This window comes from Antechinus flavipes, chromosome 3, assembly GCF_016432865.1.
Source record: "Antechinus flavipes isolate AdamAnt ecotype Samford, QLD, Australia chromosome 3, AdamAnt_v2, whole genome shotgun sequence".
Lineage (NCBI taxonomy): Eukaryota > Metazoa > Chordata > Mammalia > Dasyuromorphia > Dasyuridae > Antechinus > Antechinus flavipes.
In genome coordinates, this window is record NC_067400.1 from 417,221,348 (window position 1) to 417,242,761 (window position 21,414).

At 31.5% G+C, this 21,414-nt stretch overlaps 1 protein-coding gene across 1 annotated transcript in view; it reads left to right on the forward strand.

Moving 5' to 3' along the window:
- The window catches only part of SP3 (Sp3 transcription factor), a 49,781-nt gene extending 34,117 nt beyond the window's left edge, over positions 1–15,664 (forward strand). The window contains exons 5-7 of the mRNA XM_051991071.1: positions 7,917–8,109; positions 11,556–11,752; positions 13,880–15,664. Coding sequence (XP_051847031.1) covers positions 7,917–8,109; positions 11,556–11,752; positions 13,880–14,196 — 707 coding nt within the window. The 3' untranslated portion in view covers positions 14,197–15,664. The remainder of the gene's footprint in view (positions 1–7,916; positions 8,110–11,555; positions 11,753–13,879) is intronic.
- Positions 15,665–21,414: the final 5,750 nt, after the last annotated feature.

The following is a 21,414-nucleotide window of genomic DNA, read 5'->3' on the forward strand; positions in this document are numbered from 1 at the left end:
TTAGCTACCTGACTGGTATCTGGAGAGTTATCAGTCACCAGGCTGTATTCTGTAAAATATTGATTGTTACTTAGCCACTTTGGGGATAATGATGCAGAATAAAAAAATCTTTTAAGTTGTTGCTATTTAAATGAGTGTTGATATGATTTTAATTATTTTCTGGATTTCCTAATAATTACTGCCTATGTAATCTTAAGTTAAAGTTGGTAAGTTCAAGTGTCTTTCAACTCCAAATCTTAAAATGACACATCTTTGTTTTCTTTTAAATTGTTATTCTAATTTTAACAGACATAAGAACATTTTCATATGCAGAGTAGAAGAGAAAAAGATTGTATGAAACCTGAATCTCTATGCTTTGTTTACTAAAAAAAAAAAAAAAAGTATATAATGCCTTCATGTTAGTTTCTTTTTTTTAAAATAACTTTTTATTGACAGAAACCATGCCTTTTAATGTAATTTTTTATATTATCCCTTGTACGTACTTCTGTTCTGACTTTTTCCCTCCCTCCCTTCACCCCTTCCCCCAGATGGCAAGCAGTCCTATACATGTTGAATACTTCATGTTAGTTTCAAATCTGTTCTTGTCTGTTGTTTTCTTTTTGAATTTTAAATGTTTCAGTGGTTCCTTCTCTGTCTCTCTCTGTCTCTCTCTGTTCATTCTTGTTTCATTTCTTCTGTCCCTAAAATTTCCTTCCTCTAATAAAAAGACAGTCCTTATAAGAAATACAAATTATCAAGCAAAACTAATGAACACAGTTTTCAAAAATGTACTTTTGTCATTTGAGTTCAGTCTCTGCCAGGCTGTGAATAGATTGGTGCAGTGGTCTTTTTAGTTGTGGTTGATCACATTTAGGGTTTTAAAATAGTTTTTTTTCCCTTTAAAATATTGTTATATAATTCTCCCCCCCCCCTTAACTTTGCTTAGTTCATTCACTCTGTATAAATTAATAAAAATTTTCTCATGTTTTTTCTGAAACTCTTTAATTTTCTCATGGTTTAATACCAAGCCAGTATTTAAAAAATATTTTTATACCATGGAAAATTTTGTTTTATAGCTTAATAAAGCTATTATTCTAATTAGAAGATTGACTTTGGGGTCCTCTAATTTAAATGTGATAAATGGAAAGGGTATAGGAATTTCATCTAAAATGATGGGGTCATTTAGCTAATGGGTAAAAGCAAGGATCTTAATTACAATATTATGGAGATGTCTTTTGCCTGTTACTCTTTGCAATGTGAATAGATTAAATAGGAATATAGTTAAATTCATGAAATGTTGGGTTAGATTTGTGTATTATGAAGCTTTCTGAAAGAACATGCTGAAAGAATTTACAAATGTTAATCACAGTGACTTGTGTGGAAACAGTGGTTGAAATATGGCACAGCAGGAGATAGGCAAATGTTGTCCCAATATTCACAAAAATGGAAGAAAATGGTTAATTTAGATTATAGAAGAGCAAACTTGATTTTTGTTTTTGGTAAATTTCTGGAACATAATATTTAAAGGAATGTTTATTGAACTTAAGGAAGGAAGAAATAATCCTTAAGATGGGAATTTGTGAATTAAGTAGGAATTGTACTAGATAATTTTGGGGATATATATATATATATATATATTTTTTTAAAATGAAAACTTATTAAGAATGTACCATATATAACTAGGCTTTTAATAGCTTTAAAAAAAAATAAAAGAATAAGACAATTTCTGCTTTTAGGAGCTTACATTTAATTTTTATTCTGAACTTTAGTACACTTGAATTTGAACACAAAAACATTTCTGAGTATTTTATATGTACGTGTGTGTGTGTGTGTATTTAATTTTTCTTTTCAAGTATATGATAAATTCAACTTTCAAAGATGTCTTTCTTGTTTCTGGTATACTATGAATCTATTACAAAATGGACTTCCCCTTTCTCTCCCCCTGGGAGATTTTCAATGAGAGGAAAAATAGTAGGCTCTTTGAGCTGTTTAATAAATTATAGCTTGCATGGAGACAAAAGAAATACTTAGATGATTCTTTGATATTCCTGCCAATTACATACGTTTTACAGAGTTCAATATCTCAAATTAACCAATAAGTTTCAGAGGAAAGCAAATGACTAAGTAGTAATGAATTGTGTCTGTGCATGCTTTTGTACATAAATGTGGAGAGAAAAATAATTGTACTCTGGTTCAAAACTGAATAAAAGAACAGGGTTCTAATTTGCTTTATAAAATAAATCAAATTATCTGATTTTACCTAGGTATAGTGGATGTCAAGTTAACATTCTGTGTGAATGGATATTTTCTATATTTACCACTTTCTCTGTGTTACAACTTACATTTAAATTTTACAAAACTTTTCCCCCACACTGACCCTGTGAAATAGATAGTATAGATATCTATTGATAGTATCATTATCCCCATTTCACAAATGAAGATGATAAATGAACAAATATACTATGTAGTAGGAAGTACAAAACTTGAAAATAAGATAGTGCATAAATGATCCATCATGTACCTGTTTAGCTATTTCATTTTTATTTTAATGAGATAGGTAGTGAGACATTTTAAAATCAGAACTTTCATTTCATAAGTTTTGCCTTTCAAAGTATTTTTTTCCTTGCCTTCATGTGGGAGCATTAAAAATAATAAGAAGATTTTGGCATGGCTGGGGGGGGGGGGAGGGGAGGAGGGATCTAAAGGGAGGAGAGGACATATAGTATGGATAGATTTGAGTGGACAGGAGATCGTTGTTTGCGAAAAAATTCTGTTTTGCCAGAATTTTCCTCCATAACCCTCATTCTCTGATTGGCAAGGAATCACTGTTGGTCAGGAGTATCCTGACAGCAGTCAGGAACTCCTAGTTTATTGTGTTGTTTTAGTTTGGGGGAGAAATCTATTTAATTCTTAAAAAAAAATTGTTGAGATAGTCTGTTTATTTTTATCTAGTACCTTAAAACTTTGAGTGAAGAGTACAGACTTCTGAAGACATGTTCCCACATCAAAAAGAGAGGTAATATACCAGTTTATGGAACAACCATGTTTCTGGCAAAGTTCTGTGGTTCTCAATCATTTCCCCTATAAATTGATTTATTTTCCAATTAGAGGATTGAAACTGAGGACCTATATGAGTTATGTGGGAGGTTAAACAGAGAAGACTTCAGTTAGGTTAATGATAGTGGACATTAGGAAGAGAACTAGATAGAAACTGTAGGTAAATAATCTCATATCCCATCTTAAAGTAGAACATAACTTTTAAGCCTTGACCAACTGGCAGTTTGGGAAACATTATATGACTGTTAGAATTATTTCTTATGATTTGATCATGTAGAATTTGTTTTCATATAGACAGTTTTAAAAGGCAGAAAAACTTAAGAGCAAATGAAGTGAAATAGGTTAGAGAAAAAGGTGTAGACTTGATAGTAAATTATGTACTTCTTTATAGGTTAAGGGGGAAAAAATAGAAGTTACCTTGAAAAACAGTCACTCCTTAGGTCCCTTTCTCAACAGATAGAGGTATATAGACTTAAAAGTGGAGTTCAGAAGCTAAACAAATGCTGATGGATTCGGGGAGAAAGAAGAATTATTTTAAATTGATTTTATTATTTCTGATTTCTGTGGTAGCAGATTAATTTGTAAAAAAGTGAAATTTAAATAAAATCTTTGCTAAAGGTTTTAATTCCTTTCCAGACAACTGAAGACAAGCTATTAAGAAATTAACCATGTTAATAGTAAATTTAGTGTTATCATCTTAAATTAGAAAGGATACAGTTGATATTTTAAAAATATTCATAAGAAGCTTGGCCGTATGAGCTAATTAGAAAGTCCTAATTAGAACAAAAATCATTTACTTACAAACTGAGAACCTTAGAGGTTTAAACAATATTGTGTCTAATTCTGTTTGTTTCATGACAGGTGAAAGAAACCTGTTAAATGGAAAATATAAATAAAATAAACTTTGACTCAAATGAAGCAAATTCATCAGCATTCTAAAAAAAAATTGAAAGCAGAGAAAATTAGACTTTGACAAGAACAACAAAATCCTAGTGATATGCTATTGATAACAGAGAATGTCTCATTTTATCCAAAGTACCTTAATTCATATTTATCTAGTATTATTTAAATTAAATATGAATGCTTGATTTAGTTAATAAATCAGTTAATTATAGTATAACATTAGCTTTCTTGATATGTTAGTAATAGGAATATATAGAACATTTATTTTGGTGGCATACTAATCTTTTTAACAGTACAGGCATGGTTTGGAAATATTCTGTTGACTTGTGAGCTTTTTTTGCCTACACACATAATTGCATAGAGCCCCTTCTGAACAGTCAGGCTGTCTTAGGTTAAGAACTTTGGTAGCTATATGTCTTTTCCCTACCCATCTTCTATCTTCATGAAGCTCAGGAATATACATTGAATGTGTCCTTCCTTTTCAAACCTTTTTTTTTTTCCCCTCATGAAAACTAATATTCCTAGTATTGATAATAGGAAGTTTGTGACCGTTAAATATTACATGTATGTCTCCCTCTTTAATTCTTTGCCTCCTTTCCCTCTTTCATTTCAGAAGGGTTTCATTTTCTGTCCTCTCATCTCACATTTTTTTCCCTTTCAGCATTTCATTTGTAAATTCTTGACCTTAATCGTGGCTCCAAAAGTAATAAACTTGTATCAAGAAAAAGGAAAAGTTTTAAATTCTGAGGTGAAATTAGATATAATATCCAGTGGGCTTTTGAAAGTATCCAGAAATATGAATAAACCTACAAAGGTTTCTATATGCCTTACTCTAATTAAATCTGTGTTTTCTTGAGCCCAAGTATTCAGCATTAAATGTTCACTATTGTGTTGTATATTATGCCAGGTGGTAGGAACACAGACAAAAACCAAATTTGTTCTTGCCTTTGAGGAGCTCTCAAGATGTGAGGGTGTGTGGGTGGGGGTTAGGGGAGGAGTGGATGGAGGTATGTATGTGTATAGATAGGTAAGTTGGTTGATTGGTTGGTTAGGAGATTACAGGGTCAAAGGGAAAAACGGATAATGCATTATACACGAAACAGTAAGTAAGCACAAGTTAGTTGAGCAAAGATAACACTCCAGAATGATTAAAGAATACTTTTTTCAGACCAGGTGATACCTGGGCCAATTTTTGAAAGAAGACAAAAGATTCTGAGAGACACAGAAATGAGGAAAGAATGAATATTCTTTCTTTATTCAATACATTATCAGTATATTAATATAATCCTTAATTTTTGTTTTCTATTTTATTTGACTAGATTTAACAGTGGTATTATTGACCATGTGTTTCATTGTAGAATGTTTCAGCCACATTGACTTTTATGGATTAGATGGGAAATGAAAGAATCATTCAATACTTGTTTCTATTAGGAAAATTCATCATAAGATCCAAATAATTGATTTGAAACAATAATCAATTTCTGATTTGAAAATATACAGGGAAAAGAAATGACTGGAAATTGGAGAGGTGTGATTTTAGTCATAAAAATAAGTAGACTGTTTTCAGTTAGATATCCAAATTTTGAGAGATTCTTAATGAATAGGAACGAATTTTGTCATTTTGTCAAAAAAAAATAGAAAATTGAAGGCATAATTCAGCTTCATTTTATCTGATCCATAATTAATTACTTCTTTGCCTTCCTTTTTTTCTTACTTTTCCCTTATCCCTTATTCATTTACTGTAAATAATGATATCAAAATAATCAGAAAAGGAAAATTAAAACTATTTAAAACAGCAAAATGAATACTTGAAAAAAATCATTTGGCAAAATTATTTTCTTTATATTCCTACATCTATCTTATTGTCTTTTTTGGAATGGCTTTTTCATTTTTTCTTTTTGACAGTAGCAAATTATGTTTTTGTTTAAATTTAATATGGTACCATATGTGCAGGTGTCTAGAGGCTTTTTTTTTTTTTTTTAATTGGGATAATGAGACGTAAAGGGTGTACTGTGGTAAGGTAAAAGTAAGTAAAAATTAAACAGTCTTTTACTCCATATCTTCCGTATTTGACCATTACATAAGGTAATTTTTCACATTTCATTTCCACCTTGTGGACAACATGAAGCAAAAAAGTATTAGTTTATCTTTTAAAGCCTGAAGTTTAAAAAACTTATTTTAACTATGCTGATTCTTCTTGGCAAGGTGAGAGATAGAGAAACAAGTGCTCACCTTAAGAATCTTTTGGAAATTGAACTCAACATTAGGTCAGTTCTAGTTACCTTCTAATATCTTGTCCAGTAAAGCATTTGCTAATTTAGATCTGTAGTTCTTTCTTTTCCTTTGTAAATTGTATTAATGCTTTTTAAATCTGTCCTTTCTTAGTATTAACTTAGTTGATAAGAGACTATCTGTCCTCTCCATGTAACTAAGAAAAGTAGTTAAGTAAAACTTATCACTATCTAGTGAATCTGATAAGCAACATTTCTCTGCTTAGTCATCATTTTGTCTTTTAGGGTCAAGATTGATCATAAACTGAAATCTAAGCTATCATTGTTCTTGTTTGCATTATTAATTATGCATGATATTCTTATGGTTCTACTTTTTTCACTAAATTGGTTTATCTTAGTTTATTATTTATTAAGGGAAAGTAATGTTTATATTCACATGTCATTATCTATACCCATTTCCAAATGCATGGGTACTCATTTCCTACTTTGTTTCCAGTCTTTGCTACTACAAAAAGTGCTTTAATTAATATGTATGTACATGTGAGACCTTTGTTTCTCTTCATTTTCCTAGGAATTCTGATAGTGGGATCACTTGATCTAAGAGTTTGAAGAGTTTAGCATCTTATTTGCTTTGCAAGTCAATTTACAATTTTCACCAGCAGTATATTTATTACTGGGTCTGACTTGCCACGACTAACATTAAGTAACATTTTTTTTTTTTAATAACACTTCCCAATTTGATGAATATAAGGGTAAAGTTTTCAGACTTGTTTTAATTTGCATTTATTTTTAGTGATTTGGGGCACTTTTTTTTTTTTTTTCATTTGGTTGCTTGATAGCTTATGTTTCTTTTGAAAAATATTAGTTCATATATTGAGCATTCATTTGTGCTATAGTTATTTTTTCTGTAGTAATAAATTTTTAATAAATACAGAAACAAATTTATTTTGAAAAATCCCATAAATTTACATAATTTTTGTTTGTATATCATCTACCTTTGCTACTATAGCCTTTCCTCCATTCTCTTCTCTTTCCCAAATTATCCCTTAAAAAAAATTATTATGCAAAACTAATGTTATATGCAAGGGAATATAATCCCTTATGTGCAAAGAAGCAGGAAGATTTTTTTCCTTATCTCTTTTTAGGATCAGACAACAATAAAATAGGTAGGATTTGAAAGGAAATTAATTGTATAAAATACATTATGATATTAAAAAATTCATAGCCCTCAGATTAAAAATCCCAACTTTATGGTCCTTTTTTCTTTTTAACATTGTTTTTCACTTCTCTTTATCTACTACAGTGGTTTTCCCATCTACTATTTAGAATAAGTCCCAAAATTTGGTACTCGTTGCTCATTTTTTTCACTCCACTTAAATTGTAAGGTCCTTAAAGGTGTAGGGATCATGTCTTAAAATTTTATGACTTCTTCCCTTGTGAAAATGCTATCAATATTTATGTCATAATTGATAGATTTTTACAGTTATATTTATAATGACTTTTAAGATTTGAAACCTTCCCTCTTTATGTAGTGCTTTCAGATAGGAAGTTTTTAGAAGAGAAATTAGTGCATTGGAATTTGACCCAGATTTGACCCAAATTAACTATTTGGCCAATGGCTTTTTTCTAAGAAATTATTTTTTATTATATTATACATAGTGTCTTACTAATGTAAATAAAATTTAACATGATAACCTATTTTCTGTTCAATGAACTACTTCTGATTCCTATTTATTCTTTTTTTAGATATAAGGATCAAGGAAGAAGAACCTGATCCAGAAGAGTGGCAACTCAGTGGCGATTCTACATTGAATACCAGTGATTTAACACATTTGAGAGTACAGGTGGTAGATGAAGAAGGGGACCAACCATATCAAGAAGTAAAAAGACTTCGACGTGTAGCCTGCACCTGTCCTAATTGTAAAGAAGGTGGTGGGAGGTATGCAGATGTAAAACTCATCCATATTAACATATACTAAAAATGTTTTTTAAGGAATGAGAAATTGTTATAAATGTCTCATCTATATTTGCAAAGTTCAGATATTAATGTGTATTTTATTTGTTTAAAAAAGACAAGTGTAGATGATTAATGACTAATTATTAAGAGACTTGACCTATTTTTTAAAAAATCCTGAATTATCTTTTACATATTTAATACCCTTTTCTTTACTGTCATTTATTATGTCTAAAACTTAATTTTTTTTTTTTAAACATTTTGACTTTAATCAATTCAAAGACAATGTGTTAGTGGATACTATTGTTAAGTCCTATATCAAAAAGTGGCTCATATGCAAAGAAATTTTATTCAAGATTTTAAAATAGTGAAGCTAAATTCAGAACATTTTTATACTTAAAATCAATTTCAGGAAGTTATATTTTCTTTAAGAACTTTGTGTAGTAGGTTGAAAGAATGAAATTGACACAATTATTTTAAGTCAGTAATGAAACGCTGTTTTTCATCCTGGTTTACTTCAGATGAACTTGATTGATATCAGATATTTTGCTACATTGAGAATAGTCCTATCAGTGAATTTGTAGATAAATATATCTGGTGTGATCCTTAACATTACTATATAAATCTCATTATCTGACTAAGACATTTTCAGGGACTTTGTTGTAATTCTATAGTTTCAGTTATTTGTTCTTTTAAAAAAAATTTACTGCTTCGTGTGTTTCTGTGTCTGTATAAGTATAAGAGAGACAGAGAGAAAAATATTTTAGTCAAATTCCATTGAAATACAAAGCCAAATATTTGAAACTGTCAAAATTGTAGCATGTCAGTAGGACTTTAGACCCTTTGATTAATTCTGACAGTATTTGACTTGAATATGAAGTTTCACAATTTGTTTATTTATAATGTTGCTGATGATTAAGTGATCTACATCAGCAATAACAAGACACATGTGTAAATATGCTTAGAATATAAAAATATATTCCTTGGTACAGATTTTTACTTTGCTTTTTAAGGGTACTCTATAAGTTTGAATTAGAAGTCATGAACACTGGGGTAAAGCATAATAGCAACGGTTTGGGAGCACTACATTTCACTGCTTCTGTTTAATGATTTACATAGACATTATATAGATCTGTGGGATACGAACACTAATCTATAATTTTCAAAGTAAAGCAAAAGAGTTTTGTATTAATAAAATTCTCTTTTTCTTCTCTGCTTCTCACATTACTATCTTATCTCATCCATCTCACGCTCTAATATTGTCCTATATTTTTACACACATATTTTGAAGAAAAATTGATGTTAAAAGAGTTGCTTTTTGTATTTTTGTACCCTTAAACTTAATATTGTAAGAAATCTTATTTTCCTTTGTGATACTTAATAGCCCTCTTTATTCAATGGCACACTGCATAGTCACGTACTGTTAAATCACTTGAGGGCAAAGTAGACACATAGGGACCTAAAATAGGAACTTAAAAAGATCAGTTGAGAATAAGATTGGGGCTAGAAAGTGTCAGGGATGTTAAAATTATGGGAAGATTTATGTGTATTCTCTTACATTGTTAAGAATGACACTTTTCTTGCCTTCACATTTATTCTCATTAGTTCTCTAGATGTCCTTGTAGAATAAAATTTTCCTGTTATTGAAGTTTTATTTAATTACAAAAGTGGTACATTAGGAACTACATTTTTCATCCCACATACTTTCTGCTACCTTTTGCCCTATGTACATGCTACTTACTTGCCTATGAATGCTTTTCTATTTTTTCCTTATCTAACTGAATATGCTTTCCCCAGGAAAATTTTCCTTGGAAAGCCTATATCGGTTCCTGTATTCAGTAAGTAGTCTTATCCTTGTGCTTCTAACTTAAATTTTTTTTTTTTTGGCAAAAAAAGCACATTTTACAACTTAGTATTTCAAAATCTACAAGCTTAGAAAGAGATCAGAATTGTGTGAACAATAGTAATTTGGTTTTCTGTTGAAGTCATTTATTGGGGTGAATTGAATACAATTTAGGATGACAGACTAGGAGTCCAGGAAGATCTCCATAGGTTAGAATGATGGGATAAATCTAATAAAAGAAAAATTTTCCAGGAATAAACATAAAATTGTATGCTTGGTTTAAAAAAACGCAAATGAATAATTTGCCAACAGTTTGTGTGAACAACATACATTTTAGTGAACTATAAAAAGCAAGATCAGTCAACAGTATAACAACCACCAAAAACTGTTAATATGCTTATTTTAGGCTTTAGAGAAGAGAGGTTTTGGTCCAATATGAAAGATGATGGTTTTTGTGTATTCTTCTGTGTTCAGATTACTTCTACAGTATATATGTCAATGCTGAGCACCATGTTTTAGAAGTTATATAGACAATGTGGAGCATGCCAGAAGCTAAGTAGGATTGTGAAAGGACTGAAAAACATGTCATATATGAGGATTGATTGAAGGAACATGATACAATGTTTAGCTTGAAAGGAGAAAGGTGTCTATATTGGACATGATTAGACACTTTTGAAGTGTCTAAAGGACTATTTTTTTCTTTTGACTGAGTCTGGAAATGCAAATCTAGCAGTTTATATGGAAGTTACAGACATATTTAGGAAAAATTTAACTAGCAAATTAGAGCAGTTCACATTTTCCCTTCCCAAATGTACTTCTGATTCAAAATAAATAATTTTCAGAATGTGGGCATGATATTTAGTAATTATGTTTTCCAGGTAAATAATTATATTACTATGTCACCTCTTCCATATATGTTTTCACTCATTAGGCAGTCTTATGATCTGTAAAAATTAAACAAAAACTTTGTAAACTGAAAATGGCTTCTAAAATATTGTTAAAAGTTACAGTGAAGGGGCAGCTAGGTGGTGCAGTGGATAGAGCACCAGCTCTGAAGTCAGGAGGACCTGAGTTCAAGTATGATCTCAGACACTTAATACTTCCTACCTGTATGACCCTGGGAAAGTCACTTAACCCCAATTGCCTCAGCAAAAACAAATGAACAAAAGTTACAGTGACTCGTCAACAACTACTAGCTTATATATAACTACATAAAAGACCTATATTTAAAAATATTGAAATTAAACTTAGGTTGAGAAAATCATATTTTATAATCTTTAAAAAAAAAATTCCAAATCTTCAAAAAACAAATCAGTGCAAGATATGTTGGATTTTTTGGGATAGTAGTTAAATTAATTATTGAATATAATTTTTGTTTGTATATTTTTTATATGATGAAATTAAATTATTTTTAAAATGTGGAATTGATGGAAAATGCCAGTTTCTAATTTCTTTCAGTCCTGAGTTTTGCATGAAATTGAACATGATAAATTGTGAAAACTATCAATAAGCTTTGGTTTAAAAAAATTTTTTTTCCAATTATCATGTACATGTGTTTTTTTATCTCTGATTTTTTGTTTTTATTTAGAGGTGCCAATCTTGGGAAAAAGAAACAACATATTTGTCATATACCAGGATGTGGTAAAGTTTATGGGAAGACGTCACACTTAAGAGCTCACCTTCGTTGGCATTCTGGGGAACGTCCTTTTGTTTGTAACTGGACGTTCTGTGGGAAAAGATTTACTCGAAGCGATGAATTACAGCGGCACAGAAGAACACATACAGGTTACTAACATTTGTTTTTAATGAATTAAAATGTAGAGTGTAGACCTACTTATCTTTAAGATTAGGATCTTTTTAAAGGTATAATGAACATTCAAAATCAGGGTTTTTTGGTTTTTGGTGGAACCAAAAGCTAGTGATAGTAAAGATATATTAATTTTTATATTCAGTGGCATCAGTTGAAAAAGATGTCCACTGAATTGATCATTGCACATTAAATCCAAAGAATTTTATTGGTTTTATTCATTCTTTGAGATAAAGTTTATGATTAGAATCTATTAAAATCATTGAAGATTTAGTCCCATTCTTTTGCTATTATGATCATTCTTTCTTTTAGCTCTAAAAATTAGTTTTCTTCATTTACTCAAGACACTATTTACTGAATAAGTAATGTTCCCTTTTTTTGTTTATCTTCCACATTTTTATTGTGGTAGATAAAACATGTTTTTATTGATGGTTGGAGGGAAAGAGACAAAAATTATAGTGGTTTGATCTTGATCCTCAGCATTTTTTTTTTTATCATTATGTTTATGCACAAATTGATGTAGGGTTTCTTATTTCTACTGAGGTGTAACAAAAAAAAAAATTTTTTTTTGCCAGTCCCTTACTGAATGTAGTGCTTGAATAGAATGTGGTAATAAAAAGGAAAAAAAAGGATGCTCTTTTCACCCTCATAGCTTGCAGTTAGTTGCCATTAGTTTAAGGTTTAAGGTTTTATCTATTAAAAGTGAACATGAAAATGCATTTAACAGTACTTGTTCTGAAGTTTCTGTAGTACTTAGAATGGTATGAACATACATGAAACAATGGTAAAATATGGAAAATAGTATCTAGTTGAGTGCTTCAGGAATGGATATGGAGATATGAGCCAAGACCAGAAGTGGAAATGAACTCCATGGGACCCTAACAGATTGGTCTCAATAAAACACTGAGTCTTTGGGGAAATGGTAGGATCAGAATGGTGCAAACTATGGACAAACTTGAAGGTTAGGGAGAAGATTTCTGATCTAAATTGTGGAGCAGATGATTTTTTCTCACTGTTGCTACTTTTGCTGTCTCCCTCTTCCCCCAAACAAAAATCACCTGAGTTAGTGCTGAGTTTTGTTGTTATTTTAGCAGGGTTCTAACGAAATGCTATATATAAACAAGATGCATTTGGCATTAATTTGTGGAATGAATGAGAGAGGGAAACTTGAAATTTTGTAATAATGACAATTGGATATAAGGTGATAAAGAATAAAGAAAGAGGCCAAGTCAAAGGGACGTGTGTTTGTTTCCAAAGAAAAAGAAACAGGATTTGATGCCTTGACTAAATTCTCCATAGGTTCCAGAACCTTGACTTACAAGCTTTTATTTTTCTTAAAGTTGCCAGTCACTTCACTTCCTAGGTTTCCCTTTTTCATTTCTGCTTAGCAGAAAAGTGACAAGTAACCTGGAATTAGGAAGACATGAATTTATATCCAGCATCAGACACTTTCTAGCTGTGCGAGCTTGCACAAACCTTTGTTTCAGTTTCCTTTAACCATAAAATGAGTATAATAATAATAATAATAATAATACCTGTCTCACAATTTTGTTTTAAGTGTCCAATGAGATAAACAACTTAACCCAGTGCCATATACATTGTAGTTGTTACATAAATGCTTATTCCTTTTCCTCCCCTTAGCTCCCATCAAATTTTTGTCACAATTTCTTGGCTAACACCCTATGATCTTCTTTTCAGAATTCTCTATGAGTACTTTTCATATCTTTAATTTCTGAAGTTGGTTTCCTTAAAAACCTATTTTTAAAAACTTTTCTAAGGTTTTCACTGAGGCTTAAGAGGCAAGATTATGAAAGGACATTTGGCAGTAGGGTCAAAACTTGGCCTAAAGCAAATTATTACACTTTTACATCTGCTTGAGGGAGGAGATAGCATTCTTTTGGGGCAATGAATTTATTGTTTTAAAAAGTTTCTAGTAATAATCTATTTGTTTACTTGGAAGAGAGATATTTACCCTAGTCTTAACTTTGAAAGCACAATTACCTGAAAATAGTTTTCTTGTCATTTTAGTTTGCATTCAGATTGAGGAAAACAAAAAAACCCACAACTTTCTTTTTCTTTTTCTTTTCTTTTTTTTTAACTGGCAGGTGAAAAGAAGTTTGTTTGTCCAGAATGTTCAAAACGCTTTATGAGAAGTGACCACCTTGCCAAACACATTAAAACACATCAAAATAAAAAAGGTATTCACTCTAGTAGTACAGTGCTGGCATCAGTAGAAGCTTCACGAGATGATACTTTGATTACTGCAGGAGGAACAACACTTATCCTTGCAAATATTCAACAAGGTTCTGTTTCAGGGATAGGAACTGTTAATACTTCTGCCACCAGCAATCAAGATATTCTTACCAACACTGAAATACCTTTACAGCTTGTCACAGTTTCTGGAAATGAGACAATGGAGTAAATATTACACAAATACTTATTCATTGTGGTTATTTTTATACAGTAGTGAGAAGAATATTGTTCCTAAGTTCTTAGATATCTTTTTATTGATGTGCAAAAATTTTTGGATTGACAGTAACTTGGTTATACATGACACTGAAATGCCTTACTTTGTATGATATTCCATAGTATATTAAAATGGTAAAATTGCATGGGTTTTGTAGGTACTTTTGGAATCTAGAAGAGATGAAATTTTACCAAGTTATATAAAGAGAAAAATGAATTTAACAATGGGAATGGTAGTCTAACCAAATGCATCAATCCTGTGTGGTTTAGTGTAAAAATGAGAACATGTTGGTATTTATCTATTGTAAGATAAAGAAGTTGGTGGATGAAAGAAATCATGTTATGATAAAAGAAATTTTGTAATTTTCTTGATGACTGGAATTTTTATTATGCATAACTGACAAATCAAGTTTCCAAGCAAATGTTACCTAGTGTAGGCTTTACTTAGCTCATCAATTTGTCATTTTGAAGCTAATTATTTTAATTAGGTTAACTATGTACAATATTTTAAGCATTACTCTTGTAAGATTTTGAAAACTACATTTTAACATGGAACTCTAGGGATAGTCACCTTTTAAATCCTGTTGAAAAGCCATGTTTAAGATTTAATTTGCCAAAATGATGTCTTGTTAATATTATTCTTTCAATAACGAAGTTGGGCAATATAACCAATGTTTAAAAAAAGCTTAAAATGTATAGATTGAGGCATTTGGGTGGTAAGAACAATGTTGTGAATTATCCCTTTTCTTGAACATTGGAGGACCAAAAATAAGGTGTATTGCGTCTTAGCAGTGATTTTTTTTTTTTTAATTATCAAATCTTGTTTCCAAAAACCATCTGTCTGCCAGGGCCTTAAAAGCCATCATGTAAGTTACCAGTAAAGTATAACATATGCAAACATAACAGAAAAATCACTTCCAGAGTGACAATACTCCAACCACATGGATATTAGTCATAGAAAGCTAGAAGTTATATGAGTTTTGTTTTGTTTTGTTTTTTAAAGAAGTTTTTTTGGCTAGGTAGTCAGTCTTGCACTTAAAATATCAATCATTTTCTTTCTTTTTTTCCTTTTTTCCTTTTTCTTTTTTTTCTTGCTTTTTCCCTTAAAATTTATATGTATTCAATACACTTAAACTGAAAAACATATATGTTTTTTTATTATGCTGTATTTTCTTTTTTATAATTATTGTTTATATTTTCAATTATAGAAAAATGTACAAAATAAAGTTACATTGCTGGTCTGTAAGTGCTATACCATTTTCCTAAAATGTACACCAATAACTGCAGCAGTTCACCTATTTACAAAAATTTGAAATTCTGTTCATTTGTTATTCTTAAGACCACCTCAGATTTAAAGGCTACCTTATTGTACGTTTAAAGTGTATTATAACAGTGTGGTAGTTAATAAAACACTATTTTTTTTCTTTTGAGTTGCTGTATTCCTATGCCTTTAAAGTACTGCAGTGGTAAGATTTGTGAAAAATTTGTGACTTTGGTTTTCTTTCAATATAGATTATAATGAACTGATTTATTTTTAGATTCCAGATAGAGACTCTAATAGATGCTGAAATTATTCTGCTGGAAGTGTATTTATTTGGGAAATTTGTAGATGCATTGTCTAGACATTTGACAATTTGTTTTTGCTTACCAGTAGTTTTTTCTTTATGGGTAGATGAGTTGGGTTGTTTGTGTGATAAAGAAGTGGGGGGAAGTCTTCCAGCCCACCCACCAGCCCTACACCAGGTTGATCAATGCCAATTTGTAACCTTTACTGCTGTGACCTCTGTTACTTACTAGGTTAAGGGAGCACAAGCACCTTGAGAGTTCACTGACAATCATGAATTTGTGTGAAGGTCCAATAAAAAGGTAATAATGCCTTTAACACCTACCTCACAGGGTTGTTGTGAGGGTCCAATGAGCTGATGTATGTAAAGCATTTTGCGAACCTTAAAGCACTATATAAAAAGACAACTATTTCTATAAAAAGGATATGTTTCAAAGAGATATACTTCAGCAATGTTGAGAGTTAAGATAGGAGAGAAATGCAAAAAGTTAAATTTAATCTGATTTTAAGTTCTTACGGAAAATCATATTTCTTCCTTGTATAGGCAATATAGAAGAATCTCCTGGTTTTACATTAGGTACATACATATAAATAAACCTTTTTCATATAGGACATCACTCCCTGAAGAGAGGACCCACTCCTCCCATCCCTGAACAAAATATTACCATGTATATAAAGCTTGAATTCATAAAAAGTCAAAAAGCTGTTTGAACCTGGGTTTATAGGGCTTAACCACTAGTCAACAGTTACTTAGAAATGGGAATGTATATTTCAGAGAAATATTGTGGTCACAAATAATTATTGACCTTGTAAGAATAGTCACTGGAGAAGAATTTTTAAAAATCAGTTAAATGTGACTTTAATGTTGTTTGAATTATTTCCGAAGTAAAATGGATACTTTGTTGTCTTCATGTCTCTTTTTACCTGTGCATCTGTATTGTCACCATAGCATAGGCAGTTCAAGGAAGGTAAGTAGTTTAGGAATTTTAATGCTGTCTGAATCAGGTGTTTGAATTTTGAAGGCTCTTTCGACTACATAAACCTGATAAACTATAGATCCTTCTACTGACTGAGATATCAGAGAAATATTTAAAAATTAGAAATTGTTCAACCACACACCAGATGCTACATGTTCCCTGACTCTTGACCATTAACCAGATAAAAGGTTTGTTTTGTTTTGTTCTATTTAGCTTTTTTTAAATCTACCCCACTAAATCACACTGGTTTGAATTTAGGCCATCACCAAATATAGGCCATACTCATAACAACGAAGACTTTTGAAAAGAAATACATGGACAGAAGTCATTCAATCTCTTAATTTCTTTGGTGTAAGGATCCTGCTAGAGGAAGCTCTTACCAATGCAACTAAACCTGCCATTTGCAACTGTTCAGCAACAAGTGATTTGAGAGTTCTCTGAGGCACTAGAAGTGGTGACGTGCCTAGTATCCCTTTGGTAGTAGATGTGAATGTCAGAGGCCAAGTTTAAACCAGTTCTTCCTGACATCAAGGCTGGTTATGCATCCACTAGGTCACTCTTGCCTTTTAATAGGTATGTGTCTGGGGAGAAACAAATACAACTTTTATTTGCACAAATTATTCCCTTAAGAAAAACAAAATGGGGTTCTTGAATCTTATTCTGAGAGCAAGCTGTAGTTTAGTTGTTTCTGGTATAAAATTCATTTTGTTTGGAGCTGTCCATGCATATTTTTCCAAAAATTTTTTGATGAAATAACTTGTTTCTGAATTTTTTCTTTTGTTAAATGGCTGGATTTATTGTCTTTTTGTTTTGTTTTGTTTTGTTTTTTGTTTTTTGATTTTTTTTCATTTACTTAAGATTTTTCAGAATTAACTTAATTGACTAGGTGGCTGTCCTTTCTAACCATAGGAAAATAGTAAAGAATTACAAGTGTGCCTCAGTTTAAGAAAACATTAAGAACATTGATTATTATTTTATTTTTACCTAAAAGATATATCAAAGGGATTCACTTCCAATGAAATTTGTTTACAAAAGAATTTGAATAATTCCCCTTTTAAAAAATATTATAATATTTAAAAATGCACGTTTCTAGGTATACAGCTATTGGATAAAACAAGGTAAGTAGCCTTAGTCCTTGTGAAACACTCTATGACATTTGAGATTTTTTTTAAAAAGTACCTATGACCTTAAGTGAAGTCCACAAACATTACAAAATGTGCAGTCATTGTATTAAGGATTAAGTGATCAATTGAGATCTAAGAGATCCAGGATTCAAGTTTGACCAAATCAAAAGTTTTTTCATCTGTAAAATGATTTTTAAAAATTAGGTGATCTCTAGAGTCCCCTTCAGCTCTGGTAATCTATCAGTCTTCCTACACTAGTCTGGCAATATAGCTATAATCCAAATTTCACAACTCACGATTTAAGTGTGATGGCATTACTTTCATAAATATCCTGTCAAATCTAATGGAATCATGAGTTGAAAGCTTTGCAGATGTCTTAAAACTAATAATCACTCTAAATGATGTCCAAGTAGGACAAAAGTTCAAACACTATTGAACTTTCTGTTATGTTGTGTATTACTTAAATAGGTCACTGGCCAGGCCTTAGAGATCTTTTTTGCTACAGAAATAATTTTCAGCATTTGACCTATAGTATTTGTTATTGTGCAAATATATCTAGAAAGAATAATCTATAGCAGATGTTTTGATTTTCAGTTGTTGGCTGCATGAAGTTGGCAAGATTCATTTTTAGTGTGCAATTAGGGCTTATCATGAGTGACTAATAGTACCTATTGTCAGTCAAAGAAAAAAACTAAAATAAAATAGAAACATTTTGGGACTGATTTTACTAAAATGTCAATTTATCCTGTATAAAAAGTAAACATAACATTTTTGCTATTGGTTAATAGATATCATGAATCTGATTTGTGTTAATACCATGTGTTGATACAATATGTGTTTTGATCTTAAATACGGAATTTTTAAAAATATACTTGTTCAGTGGGTGGTTTTGAACTAATGGTTCCAAGAAGAGAGACTTAGGGCAAATCCATATTAGATTAAAAAGCTAAGTAAATTCTGGCCTTGCTTCAGTTAAAAAAACAAAACAAAACACTTAATTGGTTGTTCTAAGTCTCTTAAAATGGTTTATTATAAAATCGAACATCAATACAATCAATCTTATTTTGCAACTGTTTACATTTAAATAAATGAAATTTATCCCCATAATATGTCAACTTTTCATTCAATCAAATCTTCATTAGGGCTCTTTTCTTTTCCATTCATTTTTCTTAAATGGGCATAGCTAGTGTGCTCTTCTGATTGTGCTTTTTTGCTCAGCATGATTTCATAAAGATTTTTGCCATATTTCCTTATATGCCTCCTAATTATCAGCAACAATCTAATTTTCATAATTGAGAAAATTAGAATCTATCCTTAACACACTTAATTCTGTATAATTCCTCTCCCCACCCATTACTGTCCCTGACTAAGCAGGAAAGTAAAGCTTGTTTATTAAATACCTATTATGTACATTGCACTTTTAGATTCTGGAAATATCAAGAAAAAATAAGACCAATATTCTCTTCTGGGGTCTTAAGAAATGTAAAATATAGTGGGAGGAGTATAAGACAAAGAGAGGCAGCCTTGGTCATGAAGGTCTGGTATCAAATTATATCTCTAATACTGCCTCTGTGGTCCCTTATGAATATGACCTCATAATCTTTCATTCCTTTCCCCAACCCAGATAATTTTTTTTACTGTAAGTTGTAGATAAAGGTTTTCTAGCCCAGTGCATACCAGTGGAATTCTAGGCTTGTGCTGTGCATGGGGCTCCCCTCCCCCAATGTGGTGGAGGAAATCCAAGGGAAAGAAAACTTGATAAATTTGAACGGGGTCTTTGAACTGGGATAAAACTGGTGCAGTTTGATTTTGACATGCTGAGTTTGAGATAACCAATAAAGATATCCAGTATTTGGAAAGATGAATTTTGTGGTTGAAGATAGATTTAGACACTCTTCATAATAGTATTAACTACAGTGATGTACTATGTAATGTTGAAAGAGAACTTAGTTATTAGATATCTTCAAAGGAAGAGTTGGTCCTTTTTGGAGTGAGAAGAGGCTGTGCACTTTCTTCATTGGAGCTATTTGGGCTCTGGGGCAAGATGAAGATCAGGACCATAAAAGATGTCCTTGGAGGTCTCAATTTGGCTGAGACCACAACCATTAGCTAATTAAGGCTAGATAGAAATTGAAGCAAACGATTGCTTTTTACCTAGTCAAGGAAAAAAAAAAATCCCAATCTGGAAGGGATCCTTTCTTAGTGTTTCTGCCCAGAACAGAAACAATTGCTATTTACATTCATTCTGAATGACCCAAAACTGACCAAGTGAGACTTGGCTTGGGAGCTAGTGTTTTGGTTTTGAGGCAGGATTCTTAAGAACTCTGGTAACAGGGAAGAAAGGATGGTCAACTAGACTAAATGCAGTGGAGAAGTCTAAGGAAAATGAAGTAGTTTCAACAAATGGAAGGAACAAGTTAGAAGTTTGGTGCAGAAGGGCAGGTAAAGGATTGATAGTCTGAGGTGGAAAAGTATTTTGTGTTTTTTAATATGCAAGGAATGATCTGAATATGCTTGTAAGAGGGGAAGGAGCCTGTAGAAAGGGAATGGAAGTTTGATGATGAGTGAAAAAGATGAATGAAGAAGCAAGGTGAGGAGGCAGAATGGAAAAGGGTGAAAAAGGGATTACCACTGAAAATAAGGAAGGCCAACTCCCTTAGGAAAAGATATTTGAGGACAAAGTTGCTAGATGGCATTAATCATTTAAGCAAAAGTGGGTCTTTTGTAGAACACGATGGGTAGAAATTAATTGGAATGGAGAAAATTTATGGTAAGTGCCCCCTGTTTCCAGTGAAATGTTTATATAAAGTTGAATGCTCTGGCATTGAGAGTCCAGTTGCATTTTAGAAAGCATAAATAGGTTTGGGACCCACCTACAGTTTATGAACTTCACTAGCATCTTTTGGCTCCATTGGACTGGGACTGGAGGATGATTAGCAGATGCAAGGGTAAAAGGTTGAGGGGATTTGACTTGTTACAGAATAGTAAGGGAAGAAAAAAATGGCTTCTTGAAGATCAGGTTCAGGATGTCAGGTAATAGATTACAGAACAAAAGTAAGATCATAAAAAAGGAATTTGAATTAAAAATCTTTGGCTACATTGCTGTTTCAAATGAGCCTATCCTCGAGGGTGAGTATACTATAGTGGAAGATTGAAGGGGTAAAGAGAGTGAAGCTGTCCAAGTGAATATTGGGGGGTAAATCCACCACTATTTCAAGAAAGATGGGAGCATGTTCTGAAGGTCAGCATATGAGGACAATGATGAAGAGAGTGATGGTAAAATAACTTATTTGAGTAAATTTATCAGAAAATGTCTGAAAGGGACAAAAATGAGTTAGTTGCAGAGCTGGGATCCGAATCCAGTCCTGATTCCAAAAGTATCTTTTTCCACTCCACAGTATTTCATCTGCATTATAAGAAATAATAACAGCAAAATAATATAATCAGATGTAAGCATAGTAGAGATTAATCTTATGTCACCCGGAAGGATGGCTTGGAGGGAGGAGAAA